The sequence below is a fragment of the Carcharhinus amblyrhynchos genome, chromosome 16, assembly GCF_965287045.1.
Source record: "Carcharhinus amblyrhynchos chromosome 16, sCarAmb.v2.hapA, whole genome shotgun sequence".
NCBI classification, from domain to species: Eukaryota; Metazoa; Chordata; class Chondrichthyes; order Carcharhiniformes; family Carcharhinidae; genus Carcharhinus; species Carcharhinus amblyrhynchos.
Window position 1 is genome coordinate 67,403,640 of NC_137339.1, and position 18,543 is coordinate 67,422,182.

The 18,543-nt window shown below is 40.5% G+C and overlaps 1 protein-coding gene across 2 annotated transcripts in view; it reads right to left on the reverse strand.

The window, feature by feature from the left end:
• LOC145354056 (cell adhesion molecule CEACAM5-like) overlaps positions 1–18,543 on the reverse strand; it is an 80,511-nt gene that overhangs the window by 3,600 nt on the left and 58,368 nt on the right. The window contains exons 8-9 of one of the 2 annotated variants that reach the window (XM_080205183.1): positions 12,840–12,892; positions 10,048–10,091 (exon numbers count right to left, since the gene is read on the reverse strand). In XM_080205183.1, coding sequence (XP_080061309.1) covers positions 10,048–10,091; positions 12,840–12,892 — 97 coding nt within the window. The remainder of the gene's footprint in view (positions 1–10,047; positions 10,092–12,839; positions 12,893–18,543) is intronic. The other variant, XM_080205184.1, reaches the window with a different exon arrangement.

Here is an 18,543-nt window from a genome sequence, read left to right on the forward strand (position 1 = left end):
AATTTAAAACCCGCGACCCAGTCCACGTGAGCTGTGACCCAGTCCACGTGAGGAACTTCAGGAACAGCCTCATTGGGTCCCGGGGATTATTGTGGAGAAGACATGATCCTTGTCATACAACGTCCAAGTACAGGACAAGATTGTCAGGAACACCTGGAGCATCTCAGGGGCAGGAAACTGTTTCCAGGTCTCATTGCCAGCTGTGGGGATGACCACTGCCAGCATTGAGCCACAAATGGAAGTCAACCCCACACTGTCCTCTCTGGATGATAATGTATGCACTCTGATATGGAAGCATTAGAGACTGGCACCCCCACACTGAAATTATACCTCAGGAAGAGCCAGGGTTGGTGGCTTTGCAGAACTCTCTCTGGAAGAACAGGTCTTTATCCAGTTCACACTCCCAGATCCAGTCCTGCCTCTAGCCGATCCCAGGCTAATTTTAACCGGCAGAGAAGTCCCAACTCCTGTCTGTGGCAGAAGTGCAGAGAAAGGAATGGACATGAGGGGGGAGGGAGTGATCTCCCCATGGACCTCGAGTATGAACTCCCCTATTAAGTGTGTGGAGGCCCACCCAATAGGGAAGGAGAAATGGGGGGTTTAAAGCCAGCTGGCTTCACTTAGGCTGGCAGTCTATAGACTCAGGACTTGCCTGCACTCTCGTTAAATGCCACTCAAATACCATGGTAAGTAAACGGTTGATTGGTGATGGAAAACTGGCTTTGGTATGATTATTACATTTTCTCTTAATTATTGTGTTAATTATTCTGACAATCTTGCCACTTCCCTGATGCATCAGTCTTGTCATGGTTCTTTGTTTAGTCTCTGTGATTTGAACAAACATTGCGGATGATTACAAAATGTTCACAATATCCCATTGGTAAGATGCAGCATGGCTTAACGAAGGGCAGGTCATGTTAGACTAATTTGGTAGAATTCTTTGAGAACATTATATATGCAGTGGACTATGGGGAACCTGTGGATGTGGTGTATCTGGATTTTTAGTCATTTGACAAAGTGCTGCACCAGAGACTGCTGCATAAGATAAAGGTGCACATTACAGGTAATGTATTAGCAGAGTTAGAGGATTGATTAACTAACAGAAATCAAAGAGTAGGGGTAAATGGGCGTTTTTCTGGTTGGCAAGCAGTGACTAGTGGTGTGCCTTAGGGATCAGTTTGTGATTTACATAGATGATTTGGAGTTGGGGATCAAGTGCAGTGTGTCAAAATTCACAAATGACACTAAAATGAAGGGCAGAGCAAAGTGTGCAGAGGATGCTGAAAGTCTGCAAAGAGATATAGATAGTCTGAGTGGGCATGGGTCTGGCACTTGGAGTACAATGTTGGTAAATGTGAGGTCATCCACTTGGTAGGAATATCAGCAAAATGGACTATTATTTAAAAGGTAAAAAATTGCAGCATGCTGCTGTGCAAACGGAGACGGGTGTCCTTGTACAGGAATCACACGGAGTTGGTTTGCAGGTGCAGCAGATAATCAAGAAGGCAAGAGGTTATGTTGCAGCTGTACAAGGTGCTGGTGAAGCCACACCTGGAGTACTGTAAAGTTTTGGCCTCCTTACTTGAAAAAGGATATACAGGCACCGGAGGGGGTGCAGAGGAGATTCACTAGGTTGATTCCGGGGTTGAGAGGGTTGACTTATGAGGAGAGACTGAGTAGACTGGGGCTACATTAATTGGAATTCACAAGAATGAGAGATCTTATAGCAATATATAAGATTATGAAGCAAATGCATAAGATAAAAGCAGGGAAGTTGTTTCTACTGGTGGGTGAAACTAGAATTAGGGGGCTTGGCCTCAAAATAAGGGGGAGCAGACTTAGGACTGAGTTAAGGAGGAACGTCTTCACACAAAAGATTGAGAGTCTGGAATTCCTTGCCCAGTGAAACACTTGAGGCTAACTCATTGAATGTTTTTAAGGCAAGGGTACATAAATTTTTGAACAGTAAAGGAATTAAGAGTTATGGTGCTGAGTCTACGAAAAGATTAGCCATGATCTTATTGAATGGCGGAGCAGGATTGAGCTCCTATACTTATGTTCGTATATTCGTATGTAAAACTATGCAAGACACTGCAGCTGCACACTTCACCTGTAGCATCTCACTTCAACTCAGACCTTCCCCCATCCACAGCAACTACTTTGAAGCATTCCAGCCTTAGAGAATGCAGCAAACTGAGGACCACCTGGCTTACCCCAGAGCACCACAGAAGCCACAAAATCCTCTCTGTACCTCTCCTTTCATTCCAACTTATGTATCGGCTCGCCTTGCAGCTGGCCTTATGTGTACAAGGTGTCTATGACACTTGGCAGTGCAGCAGTATCAGATATCCATGGCTGAGGGAAAGCAATTAATGTTCATGTGAATAGAGGAAACTGATGGATAGACGTGCACAACACATTGGAGGCATCTCACCAAGTAGCATGCCTTCATAAGTCTGAACATCACCATTTCCATCTCTGCTTGCAGGAGACTGACAACATGGGAGAGATGGGGACCAGGTTTCCCCAAACCTTGGTAGGGGGGCAGTGAGATGACGGGGTGGAAATGAGGGTTGAATGGTACTAAAGATGGCCATAAGGATGATTGTTCACAAGCTGAAGGCAATAACTGATGGCATTGCCATGTTAAGGGTGGCTTGGGAAGATGTTCAGAATGAAGGGAAGAGGGTATGATGTGAGAATGTGCAGCACCACAGTTCATGACAATCCCATGCTTCCCTCACAGATCAATGAGCTGTGATCTCACCCACCTGAGAACAGTCCCACCTCAGACTGGAGAAGACCTAGCTGTCCCAGGGTTCTCTGCCAATACTTCATGAAACACTAGTCAGCAACTCAGAAATAGAAACTCTTGTGCGTTTTAGCTCAGAAGTAGATTGGGAAGCACTCAGTTAAGAGCAAAACATTTGTGGACCGGAGGAGGAGTTTGAGGTAGAGGTGTCTCTATTCAACTCGCCCCAAAGTTCAGATGCAGTGGCAGAATTGGTCTATGGTAAATGAGGTATTGCCTCCAGAATGCCCCTTTGGGAGTGCTTCTTTGGACCTGTAGCAGCAGATAAGTACTCATCCAGCAGAGTTTCCTGAGGTATTGTGAGATCATGCACTTTGAGGAGCATGTTGTTATCATCACTTTGATAATGGGTTGGGAAGTGCATAGTGAGCAGTCACAAGAGAACGGCCAACCTCACGGTAAGCTCCATGCAGCAGCAAATGCAGTGCATGAAGGAGTGCAAGACCTCTAGGAAGGGCTGTGAGATATACTGTGCAGTGGTAATTGCAATAATGGTGGGGGGAGTTAAAGTCATTGAACTATCTTGAGGCTACAGTGACTAGAGGGTGTGGCAACTATGCCCCAGTATCGCAGCCTGTCCATCTATCAAGACACCACCCCAATGACAGCATTGAGGAAGAGAATGAGTATTCCATGCTTTTAGAGGAAATTCTCAATCCTCTGACCCTTCAGACAGATACTCCATCTGTTGGCTGGTCCAAGAGATGGCGCCTGTCCCTTTTGTGATGCACTCTGAGATAGGGCTCGTGGGTTCCTGGACAATGAGGTTCTCTTCTACAGCACTGACAGCCATATAAAAACAGAAAATGTTGGATAAACTCAGCAGGTCTGGCAGCATCTGTGGTGGGAGAAACAGAATTAATGGGTGTGATGTTATCGGCTTGCCGTAATGGTCAATCAGCGCGGTAAGCCGTGAGAGGCCAATAATCCAATTTGTGCCCAACTGCTATCTTCCAGGCCCCTTTTTACCAGCGAGAATGGCTTTGCGTCCTTGAAACCTATTAACATAGGATTGCCTGCATTAACATCCACTTAGTGGGTTTGGCACGGCTGCCTCCACCCTCCCAGATGTTTCCCCACTTGCCAGTGAGACATGACATTTGATGTCATTTTTCAGTGGGAGAGTTTTTAGGGAATTGTGATGATTTTTTTAAACAATCATTGATGGGAAATGGGATTTATTGGCCAATATTTATTGCTGTTGAGAAGATGGTAGTGATGCCTTCTGGAAATGCTGCAGAACACATGCTGTGGGTTAAACCCACAATGCTGTTAGGAAGGGAATTCCAGGATTTAGACCCAGCGACTGCGACCCAGGAATGGCGATATATTTCCAAGGCAAGATGGTGAGTGGCTGTGAGGGGAATTTGCAGGTTGTGGTGCTGTCATGTATCTGTGTCCTTGTCCTTCTAGATGGGGGTGGTTGTGAGTTTGGAAGGTGCTGCCTAAGGATCTTTGGTGAATTACTGCAGTGCATTTTGTAGATAGTATAGCTGCTGCTGAGTGTTGGTGGTGGAAGGAGTGGATGTTTATGGATGTGATGCCAATCAAGCGGGGTTATTTTGTTCAGGATGTTGCCGAGCTTCTCTAGTGTTGTTGGAGCTGCACCCACCCAGGCAAGTGGGGACACCTGACTTGTGCCTTGGAGATGGTGGGCAGGCTTTGGAGAGTCCGGAGGTGAGTTACTCGCCACAGTATTCCCAGCCTCTGATCTGCTCTTGTAGCCATTATGTTTACTTGGCAAGTCCAGTTGAATTTCTGGTTAATCGTAACCACAAGGATGTTGACAGTGGGAAATTCAGTGATGGTAACACCATTGAATGGCAAGAGGCGTTATGTTTAGAATATTAGGAAAACAGTCAGGACAATCGAGTATAAAAAATATTCCACTCAAAGAGCACTAATATTAGGTTGTTACAAAAGGATCAGGTCCAGAGGATGTGGAAAAAAAGGAACCAAGTATCAGCTGCTGTTTATAACAGGCAGTCAATGTGAAACACTTTGTGCCACTGAGATGACATTTAACTCCACAATTTGTCTTCACATATCTAATCAAATCCTTTAAATCACCTTCTAGACCTCCACTAGATCATGAGAAAAAAGCCTAGTCTGTGGAATTATTTATCCCTTTTAGCCCATTCAACAATTTATTAAGTAGTTCCTCAAAGAGAGTTGGAACAAATTCAACTCAGTTAGCAACAGCTGCTGTTAATTCAGTTCTTAATGACAAAATCACATTGGCAGAGGTTGTAGAATATGTTGCATCCTTGTCATAGCTGAAGCATCGTTGTGGAGGAAAGGTTTGCCAGGACAATGACCTGTTTTTCTTCATTAGTGCCATGTGATTTCTTGCATCTTTTTAACAATTCTGTGTAATTCCTGAACAACAATGCTGAATTGTGTGCCAGGATTTGAAATGTGCTTTGAACTTCCAACTGACATGTACGCATATAGAGAAAGGGACTGAAATAAAAATCTAATTCTTAAATAGAATTATTATTCTGCCAATGTATCACATGTACACTGACAACAATCTCTTGTTACACTGTCACCACCTTTCCTGACCCGTCCTGCACTTGTCTGATATCTAGCACTGAATGAGCAAAAATCTTCAACTCAATATTGGTCAGACCAAAGCTATTCTTCTTGGCCCCCCCTCATAAACTCATTTCCTAGTTAAACTCATTTCCTAGCTGTGGATCTTACATCTCTCCCTTTCAAACTGTCTGAGGCTAGCAACCTAACTGTTGGATTTACTCTGGGATGAACTTCCAATCACTTATTTACCTCATCACCAAGAATGTTTGCTTCAATTTCCCCACTTGCCTAACTCAGTGATGCACTCAGTTCATCTGCTTTTCAGGGTGCTGATTTATTGGCATTGCCATGGAGAAAGCAATGGGAAACAATTGCCCCATAGTACTAGGGACATGGGTTCAATTGCCAGCTTGGATCACTATCTGTGTGGAGTATGCGCACTCTCCCCATGTCTGTGTGGATTTCCTCCAGGTGCTTCAGTTTTCTTCCACAGTCTGAAAGAGATGCTGTTTAGGTGCATTGGCCATGCTAAATTCTCTATCAGTATACTGGAACAGGCTCCAGAGTGTGGTGACTAGGGGATTTCCACAATAACTTCATTGCAGTGTTAATGCAAGCCTACTTATGAAACTAATAAATAAATGCAAACTTTAAAATTTAATATGGGCTAGATGGATGGCACCTCAAACTGAGATGAATGTCATGTATGGCAACTTGCTAATGCTGTTGGAGAGAGTTTAAATTAACATAACAAGGAGAGATGAACCAAGATATTTTTACATTAGAAAGGAGGAGAAACATATACACAAAAATTTGGGAACAACAGATAGCATGGGAATAAGAAAGAAATAATAAGGGATTTGGTGGTATCAAAAGAAGGGACTGCAATGGATAGTTTGGGTACAGTCAGTGAATATTCCTGCAATTCTTGAATGGTAGAAAACCTGAAGCCAGAACTCCCTGGATGATAAAGGAGATAGAATATGAAGTAGGAAAAATATGCTTGTATAAAATACCTTTGGCATTGATTTTTCCCCTTTTTAATTTTGATATTAAACCTAACTGCTTTATGAATTTTTTTTTTTCCTTTTAGCCTCCTGGCACTGAGTTACATCTGCTTGGAGCACATATGTAAAATCAAACAGGCACAGTCCTTGACTCTATTTTCTACAAGGTCTGTTCTATTTGTTATATTAACTTAAAAGTCTGTTTAAATTACTAAAATTACATTTTTTTGCTGCTTTGTCAAGTACTGATTTACCAAATAAAATCAAGAAGCATGGAGAATTTCACCATCTTACTTTTCAAATGTAATCTGCTAATGTAAACATATTCCCACAAGAAGGAAAGATGATGCTGCAAAAGCTGGACTCCATTACATTAATAGAGAAATTAAAATTGGATTTATGAAAGTGACATTTGACAAATCAAGAGCTCAAAGTATAAAACACTATTGACCAATCATTCCCATTGTTGCCCACCATTTGCCAAGTACCTTTTAGCCTTGAGAAAACAGTTACGACAAGAGTAGATGAGCACTGGATGTCAGTTAGAGGGATGTTGGCTATGGAGTTGTTTTGATCTGAAGGCAGAGTTGAGTACAGTGGGTTCAGAATTGATATGCCAAATGGCTGCATAGCCTCAGACCAGCTGAAGATGCCTGAATATATTTGTCCCGTGCATTCCTGACAGATAATTTTGTGTTTATAGGTACCTTGTACCCATTGCTCCTGGCCTTTCTTTGTCTCCTCCTCCAAAGATGCAGAATGATTATCACCTTCCTCCTCCTGCGACACTATTCCTTCCTGCATTGCTATGTTACACATGGTGCAACACACCACTATTGTTCTTGGCATGCACCACAGCAATGATGCTTGCTGAAGCATACTGAAGGGTTCCCACAGATCTATCCAAGTCCTGGCCTGCCCAATCTTCAGTCTGGTTTCATGTGGTTTCTATTGTATATTTCATTCTGTGTCAGCCATTGGCTTTCTCAGCCACATGTATAGAGTTGGCTCCTTGTCTCCAAGGAGCCAACTGCTGACCTTACATGGAAGTGTAAATATCTGTGGGAAACTTGATGAATGTAGAATAATAACATATAAAAAACTTCCTGGGAATCCTGTGCCGTAATGCACTAAGCTTTCAGTAGTTGCAGACCAACTAAATATTAATGGACTGGAATCCCTTCAAGTGATGAATACTTCTGGTTAACTTTGAGGACTTCCTGATTGCACACGTTTGCAATCTATGGCTCCGTGTGCCTGAGGGCCCCCTCTTTCTGATTAGCAAAGTGGATGTAAATGGTGGCTCTGGCAAGCATGGCATCTGTCATCTGGGAGGTGTAGTTGTGTGCTGCCGGTGAGATCTACAGATATCACCACCAGATCTTGGGAAGCATCTCGGACTGTGATGATTTTGACTGTCGCTAGCAAAACATTCTCAGCTAATCCATTTACCAGAAAGTCTTCTTAGTGTTCTTTTAAGAAGCTGCTGATATCAGTAATGTTTTGCTGTGAGATTCTGAGTTTTGAGGGATCAGTGCACTATCATGTCCAAAATAGTTGATTCTGTATCATGTATCCAGTGCTGGGAGCATTGTCTCCTGTGAGCTGGAGCTCTGTTGATCTCTTTCCTGTGGAATGGCAGGTGGCTGAGGTGAAGGCAGTTGTCGCTCCTGCTAAGGATGCTCCTGTTGCTGGTACTCCACCTCCTGTTCATCAGACATCCAAAGTAAAGCTGCATAAGCAACTCCCGTATTGTTGTGTGGGCTGACAAGAGGGAAGTACAGTTCGAAACCAAAAAGCTCCTGGATAGCACAAATGATTTCCAGATCATAGAACTCACCTCCAAAACAATGAATGTGCACTCAGAACAAGTTCTGTGAGCAATTAGGCAAGGCAAGTAGCTCTCATATTTTAGTATTTAAAGTCTTCCTTTCCTATCAATTGCTTGTGGCACGTTCCAGGAAACCTGGCTGTTAAAGCCAGAAGCCATAGTCAAGGATGCAGACACTTGGCTTTTAGTGTGTGTTAATGGCAAATGACTTGTCCCATTTGGGTTCCTCATGTGCTCACAAATGCAGTCCATTTAAATGTAGAAGCTCATGGGTTTCTGCCAACTTCCAGACATGCCAGTATTTTTTGAAGTTATAATCTCTCACATACTTGGTGTGGAGTTCACTGGAGCTGAGGACCAAGCTGGTAGTTTATAAAGCTTATATTCTCAGCACCTTGTTAAATGATAGTGAAACATGGAAAGCTTACAGCTACCAAGAAAGGAGCTCAACAATTTCCATCTTTTCTCTCTGCAATGCAGTGTTGGTATATCTGGCAGCAAAAAAAGCACAAATGTAGTGTTCTTTCAAAGGCAGAGCTCCCACTTCTGTTAGCACTCCAAGCAGAGGCAGTTTTCATGGCTTGGGCACATTTACAAGGTGGAAGATGTTTGTACACCTTAAGGCTTTCTGCATGATGAGATAGCTGGCCAGAAGCCAGTGGGATGCCTAAAACTCTGCCTCAAAAATGACTGCAATATGAAGACCTTAATTGAGTCAATAGTTGTTGACAGAGGGAAATGGTGAGAATTTCTGTTGGCTTGCGTGCACCACCATAAGGATCAGTGGCTATCTTGGCAACAAATATCAATGTCACAAACAACAACCTGCAATGACTCTCAATAGATTCATGTGCGGCACTCCTGGCAGAACCTGCCTTGTGAGGATTGACTTCCTCAGCCTGCAGTAAAGATACACCATACAAAGATATCTCAAATGAAATGGATTGTTTGTTGTGTGTCCATCATCTTTCATAGGTGATAGGCTTTCAACTATATAACTACATATCATGGTACAATAAAATTCCCGCACGTTGCTTATCTTTGTTTTTAGAAAACTCAAAGTTGCAGCTTGGCTGGCCATGAAAAAACACCTTCCCAATTTTCCTTTTCAATCTGACTTTGAAGGAAACTTTGAAAAATCATAGAATCCCTACAGTGCAGAAGGAGGTCATTTGGCCCATCAAGCCTGAACCAACAACAATCCCATCAATACCCTATCCTTAAAACCCCACATATTTAGCCTGCTAATCCCCCAAACACTAAGGGACAATTTAGCATTGTTAATTCATCTAATCTGCACATCTTTTGGAGTGTGGGAGGAAACCACAGCACCCGGAGGAAACCCACTCAGAGACAGGGAGAATGTGCAAACTCCACACTGACAGTGACCCGAGGCTGGAACTGAACCTGGGTCCCTGGCAGTGTGAGGCAATAGTGCTAACCACTGTGCTATTGTGCTGCCCTTAATGTGAATGGTTGTACAGAAGGAGAAGGCAAGATGAACAGTGGATAGCTAGCTAACAACTTCCAGATTTCCACCTATTTCAAGAGTTAAAAATCACTATTCTTTTATCTAGCAATTTAGTTAACAAGAATGAAATGAAATAGTTTTTCTCTATCTAACATGGGCACACAGAAGCCATTTATAATTATGGTGACCTTCAGCTGTCATCAGCTAATATAAATAACATAATCAATCAGCAAATATCAGGAGTCAAACCTGGTTCTTAGATTTTCACCATTCTATTTGTTAATTTGTAAATATTGTTAATGAAGGACAGTGGTGTAATATTTTAAGTTGCCAAAAAGTGCAAACAAATAAACAATAGAACATCAAAATTGAAGTAATTTTGTTTTACCTTTGTGGTTTCTGTATTGGCCCCATTGCTAAATGGCACTGGTTCTGAAAAGATAATAAATATAATTATTAATCATGATATCACTTGAAGAAACTTGGGGTTTCAGTAATGCTGCTCCTTCTTTGCTAAGCTTCCTATTTTTCCAAACAGAAGTTCACACATTAAAAATTCATCCACTTCTTTTGTAACTTATTTGGAAAATAATAGGATTTTAAAGGTAAGCTGTCATAGCTATCCATGACTGTTCTAAACTATTCTCCCAGGCCCAGAGGTATAATATACCAGTTCAAACATCTTATTAGCAAATCTTCCATTACTACTGTTGAATTTTGAAGAATCTCTCACTAGTTCATTCTCTGAACTAAAGGGAATCATCTTGGAACTTGAAATACTCCAATGGCTGAGGTTGGAGCTACAAATGGTGAGTCATGACAAATTGATGAGCCTAGCATGGTAATAATAAATATGACATATCTGAAATAACAGCTCAAATGGCTGAAAGATACCATACTTAACAATCCACCGAACACCATTATCTTGCATAAGTTTCATTGCTTTAATAATTTCATGTAATTGTTTAACTAAAAATGGTTGTCACCCTTTTCCGTTTTTGCAGAAGGCTTGCTTTTCAATTAGTTTTGGGATATTATACGCGATTTGTAAATAGGCTACTGCAAATGACACAAGTACTTTCCTGCTGGTTGAAATTTCCTGTGAAGAGAAATCTGAAGAAACAGTTCTAAAGAGTGACAAACAAGTTAAAATTATGTAATATCATGTCCTGTTCCATTCTGTATAGACAGAATGATGTTATATGGAAAAAATGTGAAATAATGGTTTTGCACATTACTTTACATAATGTTATATTTTTTTAAAAAGTGATGTAATATTACCAGTCTACAGGGATAGCAACATTCTACTTCGTAACTGAAACATTTCTCTTGGAGTAACATTTTTATCAGGATTAATTTCCTCCAACGAGGTATGGATATATAGGTATGGAATCCTATGGTGCAAAAGGAGGCCATTCAGTCCACTGCGTCTGTACTGACCACAATCCCACCCAGACCCTATCCCCATAACTCCATACATTTATCCTACTTATTTCCTCTAAAACTAAGGGGCAATTTAGCATGGCCAATCCACCTAACCCGCACATCTTTGGAATTTGGGAGGAAACTGAAACATCCAGAGGAAACCCACCCAGACATGGGGAGAATATGCAAACTCCATACAGAAAGTCACCCAAGCTGGGAATTGAACCCAGGTCCCTGGCGTTGTGAGGCAGCAGTGCTAACTACTGTGCCACTGTGTTGTCCTCAACTGGTATACTTCGAGTTTAGAGCTGGTTGTTAGGGATCCAGTGTTTGGGACAAAGTCAAAGTGCACTCTAGAGCCTTAGCAAAAATCACTGGGTAGCATTTCTATGATTAATTATTGCCTGTAAGTATGCACTTACAGGCCCTCGTTGCAGTTTAGCAGGTATTATACAAACACAGTTATAAATTGCATGAACTGCCTCAGTGTAAGCCTTATGACAATGCATCAAAGCAGTGCAATTTTTTTTCAAAGCAGTGCAGTTTTTTTTTCCAAGCAATACAATTTTCTTTTGAGGAATGCATATATCAGGATCTGGCTTTGTATAAGAATGTAGAATGTTAAAAGCTTAAGTTTGTTTATTATTTCCACAAGTAGGTTTACATTGACATAGCAATGGATTTACTGTGAAGGTTTGTGGAAAACCCTCTCAGTTTGCTTTAATTTATTCTGTTAGTGATTGCTCTGAGAATGGTTCTTAGAAACTACTGAGTGCATTGCTATATAAAAAACTGTTGACACATTGGTTCAGGAACAGAGTGGTTCATGGCAATCACTTTTTGCTAATGTATGCACCATCTGAAGAAAACTGTACCATATTATTTATTTCACTATATAATCAAAGTGCAGCTGTAGCACTGGTATGGTTCTCTATTTTGTTTGCCCCTGTGATAAGCTTCGATATTTCTTGCTGAATCTGTTCCAAAGCATTATACTTTGATTTGGGAATTAATTAATTAATTAATTTGAAGCAAGAAATTGGAAAATTAGGTGTAGTTTAAAGTAGGCTTTTAATTTGCAATGAGCCTGTTTCACACTATGATGAACTTTGATAAAACTTGGATAAAACTGGGTTGGTCTGAAATGGACTAATGTGTCTAATTCTGGACACCACACTGAGGAGAGTTGTGAAGGCTTCAGAGGTGTGAAAATAATTGCAAGACTAGTTATTGAGATGAGGAAAACTATAATTATGAGGATGGATTAAAGAAGCTAGGGGTGTTCTTCTTAGAGAAGGATGGGAAAATATTTGATAAACGTTCAAAATTATGAGGGGTCTAGATAGAGTTGAAAGATAAATTCTTTCCCATTGAAGAGAGGGTTGAGAACCAGAGGACACTGCTATAGAAAAGAACCTTTTTCTGCAATGAATATTTAAGATCTGGGATGCACAACTTGAGAGTGTGGTGAAGGCAGATTCAATCAGAGCTTTTAAAAGGGAGTTGGATAAACACCTGAAAGAGAACATTTTCAAGGTTGCAGGGAAAGGAAAATAGTCATTTATTGATCGTAAAATTGCAAGCAATTGATTGCAAAACATGATATAGTTAATGCATTAATTCTGTGTTTTACAGGTGCAGAAATGGTGTTACGAAACGATAATCAATACTACCTTATGAAAGTTTTCAAACACTTCAATTAATAAGAATTGAACTGGCATAGAGGTATGGCAAATGCTGAACTATTTTACTTACCATTTCCTGGTGCAGCCATTTTGATATTATTTTGTTGTGATCCACCTTTTGCCCTGAATGAATATTACACAGGCTTGTAGGTTTCTCAGAAATTTTTTTCAATCTTTTAATTTACATTCAATAATTACCATTCAAAACCAAAGTAAACGATATGTTTATTAATATCCTCAGCAAAATCTATGTTTTCTTTAATATTTATCAATATTCTGAGTGGCACTAAAACTTCATGAATATAGAGCAGCAATTTTCCTGAAGTACATTTGATATACATAAACAGAGTTAAAAAATATTTTTGAATCTAAACACATCAAGCAACAGTGGTAGAGATCTGAGAACTTTATAATTGTATCTACATTCATTGCTAGCATTGCAGATATTTCTGGTTATTTAGTGATGATAAACAAGTTCATCATTATTTCAGATTGTTACTGTAGTCAAGGTCAAGCAATTACTGTTGAAGTGTTAATACAGAGTAAAATTCTGCATAACTATGTGCAGCAATTTTAACCACCTCATAATTTCCTGCATCCAGTCAAGCTGTTCAGGAACAATGGTGATGATATTTGTTAAATATCCTATTCAAAATTGGCTGCATGCAAGATAAAAGTATTTCTGCTCATTTAACATTTAAAAAAAATCTTATGCTGATAGTTATTGCAGTAAGAAGTCTGACAACACCAGGTTTAAGTCCATCCGATTTATTTGATAGTAAACTCGCAAGCTACATGCAGTTTACTATCAAATAAATCGGTTGGACTTAAACCTGGTGTTGTCAGACTTCTTACTGTGTTTACCCCAGTCCAACGCCGGCATCTCCACACGATGATAGTTATTGCACTCATATTATTCCAATCGCGTGTGCACAACTTAGAATGCCATTAATAAATTTTAGTTCAATTAAATTAATATCCAATGTTCCTCAGAGTGAAGGATAGGTGTTAAACATTAGTAAATAGGCAACAAAATAAATGAAAATATCAAGAAGGAGAAAGCATATAAAAATAATGATAACCCTACTGCAGAGAAATAGAAGGCAGTGGAATGTGGGAACAAAAGGAGGGGGAATATCTGATTTCCAACACTTCACCGTTTTTCTCTTTGCGCTACTTTCAAATGTCTCAATTTACATAACGTTTATGCCAGTTTTAAGACTGTACTGTAGAAATGTGGTACAGTATTGTAACTACATGCAGAATTAAACAACTATGATATAAAAACTGAGGAACTGATAAATTTTAAAATACTAAATTAAATTTTGGCTGATATCCAAAATGACTTCGTGACCATGGAGTTAAATTTTATCAATTTACTATCTTAAGCACAGTGCTGGCATTGACTTACACTATTATCTATTTCCATTGCTTTCACAATGTCCAATTAGTAGGCCTCCTGGATCCCTGTGAGAATAAACCAGTCTCCTTACTTCTCACCTAAAGCCGCCAAGTAATATCAGAGAACCTATGTTACGTCATCCCTGTAACTTTGTCAGTCAAAGCTACTTCTGCAATTAATTCCAGTGCCTTCTGTCATCAAACTGCACTCTCCTTTAAAAGCTACAGACAGGCTCTAATTTGCATAAGCTAGCTTTAATTTGTGCTATTGTCACATGCACTTGGACTCCCGATGGACATCAGCCACTCAAAAGAAAATTCAGTGCTAGGCTGCATTGTGAAATGTCATGATGTGGAATGTCAGGTAGTGCAAGATTTACATGTGACTGCATCTGAAGGAACTAGTATGGGTTGATCACACATTGCAAACTCTGTGCTTCTTTTCAAGCCTGATCCAATTTCTAGGCCATTATGTTTAAAATACCTTTGTTGTCATTCCATTAAGTGAATATTCCTGTTCACAGGAACATAGAAGCTGGAACCTATTCTGTCAGTCTGTTAAATTGTGGTTGATCTGTACCACAACTCCGTTTACCCTCCTTTTTCCCATTTCCTTGATCCTTGCCTAAGAACAATATAATGATTTCAGGCACAAAAGTTCCAATTGACTCATCATATATAGTCTTTTGAGTGAATGAATTCCAGATTACCTTTTGTGTGAAAATGTGTTTCCTAATTTTTCTGCCAGAAGGCTTGGCTCTAAATTTAATACTATGCTCCATGTTTTGGATTCCCCCACAAGAAGATTTTTTTTCTCTATCTACCCTATTGAATGAATCCATTTATCATTTACCAGACTTAGATTATATCTCAAACTTTCAATTTTGAAGTATTGTAAACCAACCTTAAGCAACCTATCATAATTTAATAATTGGCATTTTACTGGTGAATCTGTACTTTAAGCCATCTTTTCTGGTCTAGTGGGAAAAACTGGATGCTTTGCTCAGGCGTCTGACCAAGGCTCTGCAACTGAAGTGCAGTTTCTCCACTTCATGCAAGAATAGACACACTAGTTCAACATTTGTTTTTTTAATAATATATAGATCAGCCTCTTTAAAATAAAGAACAATCTCACATTCACCTTTTTCATTTTTTTTGTATCTATGTAATCATAAAATCACAGATTCATACAGCACAGAAGAGGCCCTTAGGTCCAGCGAGTACACACCGATACATTAGAAACACTTGAACTCCCATCTAATCCCATCTGCCAGCACTTGGCCTATACCCCTGAATGTTATGATGTGCCAAGTGTTCAACCAGATACTTTTTAAAGGATGTGAGGCAATCTGCCCATCTATTACCCTCTCAGCAGCACAGTCCAGCTTCTGGGTAAAAAAAAGTTTTTCCTCCCATCCCCCCTAAACCTCCTACCTCTCACCTTGAACCTATGTCCTCTTGTGACTGAACCTTCAACTAAGGGAACAGCTGTTCCTTACCAACTCTACCCATGTCTCTCATAATCTTGAACACCTCGATCAGGCTGCCCCACAGTCTTCTCTGCTCCGACAAAAACACCCCATGCTTATGCAATCTCTCTTCAGAACTTAAATTTTCCATCCCACACAATATCCTGATGAATCTTCTCTGCACCCCGTCCAGTGCAATCATATCCTTCCAACAATGTTGTGACCAAAACTGCACACAGTACTCCAGCTGTGGCCTCAGCAAAGTTCTACACAACTCCAACATGACTTCCCTGCCTTCATAATCTATACGTGGATTGATAAAGGCAAGTGTTCCATATGCCTTTTTTTACCACCCTATTAACATGTCCCCTGCCTTCAGAGACCTGTGGACAAATACGCCAAGGTCCCTTTGTACCACTGAACTACTAGTATCCTACCATTCATCAAGTACTTTCTTGTCAAATTATACTCCTTCCAAAGTGCATTACCTCATACTTTTCAGAGTTAAATTCCATCTGTCACTTATCTGCTCATTTGACCATTCCGTCTATATCTTCTTGGAGCCTAACACGCCTGACTGTTAACTATCCATCCAATCTTTGTGTCATCCACAATATTTTCGTGATCTGTGTACATCCTGTGCTCCTTCATAATTCCCTAAGGAAGAAATTTGTCTAAACTATCAATGCAAAACAGGCAGCATCACATCTGTTTTTCATCCCAGCCCACCAATAAAACTGAACATGGAAACAGGAGGAGATAATTTGAACCATCTGTTCTGCCAGCCAGTGAGATCAGCGTTGATCTGTGACCTAACTCCATGGCTGGAATTTTACATGTGGGGAGAAGCCTTAAGATTGAGTGCATGTCACTGATGCCCTTCCTGGTGCCTACCTTCTCATGCAATTTTACCAGTTGTAGTGAAGACTTCAGGTGGCCTGCCTACCCATAGGCCATTTGAGGTCCTCAAGACGTCAAGTAATGGCCATTTAAGGTCCTCCCCTCATCGCCACTGGGATTGTACCTGCATTGGAGGAGGCCCACAGACACCTGATTACCAGGCTGCCAGGTAAAATCTGTACTGATCAAAGGTCCCATCAAAGACCCCACTCCCTTGTTCATGTCCCAAAGCTTCACCCACTTCATCTGAGGCGGTCAACCCGGCACCAGCGTGACACCAAACTCACCTTTTATCTTGGTTTTGTAGCAGATCCAGCAGTGGCCACCCTCCTACTGCTGCTAATGGGACATAAAAGCTGCTGCACCCTCCAATTGGCTGGCAGCTCTCTGTGCTGGAATCTCAAAGGGTTGTTGGCCTTTTAATGGCTGTGCAGCAAGACAGTCAAGTGAAGATGGGCTGAACCACTACCCCCCCCGGATAAAATTCAGCTCCATATGCTCACTTTTGCCCAACTTACTTTAATACATTTTATTAATAAAAATCTACAATTCACCTAGCATGAACTGCAATTTGTGGAAGAGAGTTCCAAACTTGGCGCATCAAAATGTTTCCTAATTTCACTTGAGAAAGAGCTGCCTCTAAAATCAAAATCAAGACTATGCCCCAGTCCTAGACTCCTAAACCAACAGAAATTATTTCTCTCCATTCACATTTGCTGTTTCCCTTAATATCTTGAACACTTTGACCAGTTCATCTCTTCCTCTTCTTGATCCTGGGGAACACAACACCAATTCCTTTCATTTTGCCTTGTAACTTAACACTTGGAGTTCAGAAAATCTGTTCTGTACTTCCTCCAAGTCCAATAAATCCTTCTAAGTGATGTTCATAGCACTACCTGTGTGCTTTAAATCAAGGCTAAGTGTCTTTAGCATTGGCAGAATGCATTGTGATTTATTCAGAGTTTGTCATTTGGCATTCTAGAATATCCTGCACTGAGAGTTGCTATATTACCCTCCTGCCGTGTGAAATAGGTGAGAAAATTTAGTACAGTAAGGAGAACCAAGAGTACAATCCACCAGACACTTGGCACATATCGTAAAGATCAATTTCTTCCTTTGTTATTGCTTCCCTTGCCAAACCTTCATATGCTTGTTTCTTATGCTTACCTATAATTTCAATTTTGCTGATCAAAATGCTCATTATGAATGCCTGTAGGTTGATGGCCATTTCTCCATGCCAGGTCAGGCTTTATCCCCAAACATAACTTGCTGACTACCTGCCTGTATGCCCTTTGTTAAAACTCTCCCACATCCCAACTATTCCCAAGAGTTCCCTTTAACTTATTACCCCTCAGTGATTCACCAGATCTGTCAATGAAGCCATTTCCCCTTGTGGTTGTGGGTGCAAATAAACCGTCATCTGCCACTCAAAATAATTCGGCTACATGTTGAAACGATTTGAGAGGGTGGGTACCGAGAAACAGTGTTGTTGAAGGAAAGCATCAAAAATCAGGGGATATAATCTGAGAATTAAAATTCAGGATGAAAATCAGAGAACACATTTTTAAAACATGGATAGAAATCTGGAATTATTTCCCAAAAACTGTAGGTGGGAAAACTGGAGCATTCAAGACTGAGGTTGATAAGTATTTGTGTATCAAGGAATAGGTAAATGGAGTTATAAGTATGATCTAATTGAATAGTGGAGCAGACTCAAAGGCTGAGCAGCCTCTTATTTTTCTACATTTCAATGGGAGTAAATTTATCTAATTTTATGTTAGAAATCCAGGGGCATCAGTAAATAATGGGCAATGATGGGGGTATTCACTGGTGGGATGTGGTTGGGGAGCTAATCCAACTCCCCCTCCTCATTCATCACCCACCTTCTCCTACCTCTTGAGGATCATTAAAATTCAGGCCATATTCTGACATTTGGAATACAAAATAGAAATTAATTGTGAAAATGACCTGTTTAAGGCTGGGCTAAATGTGTACAGAAAAACA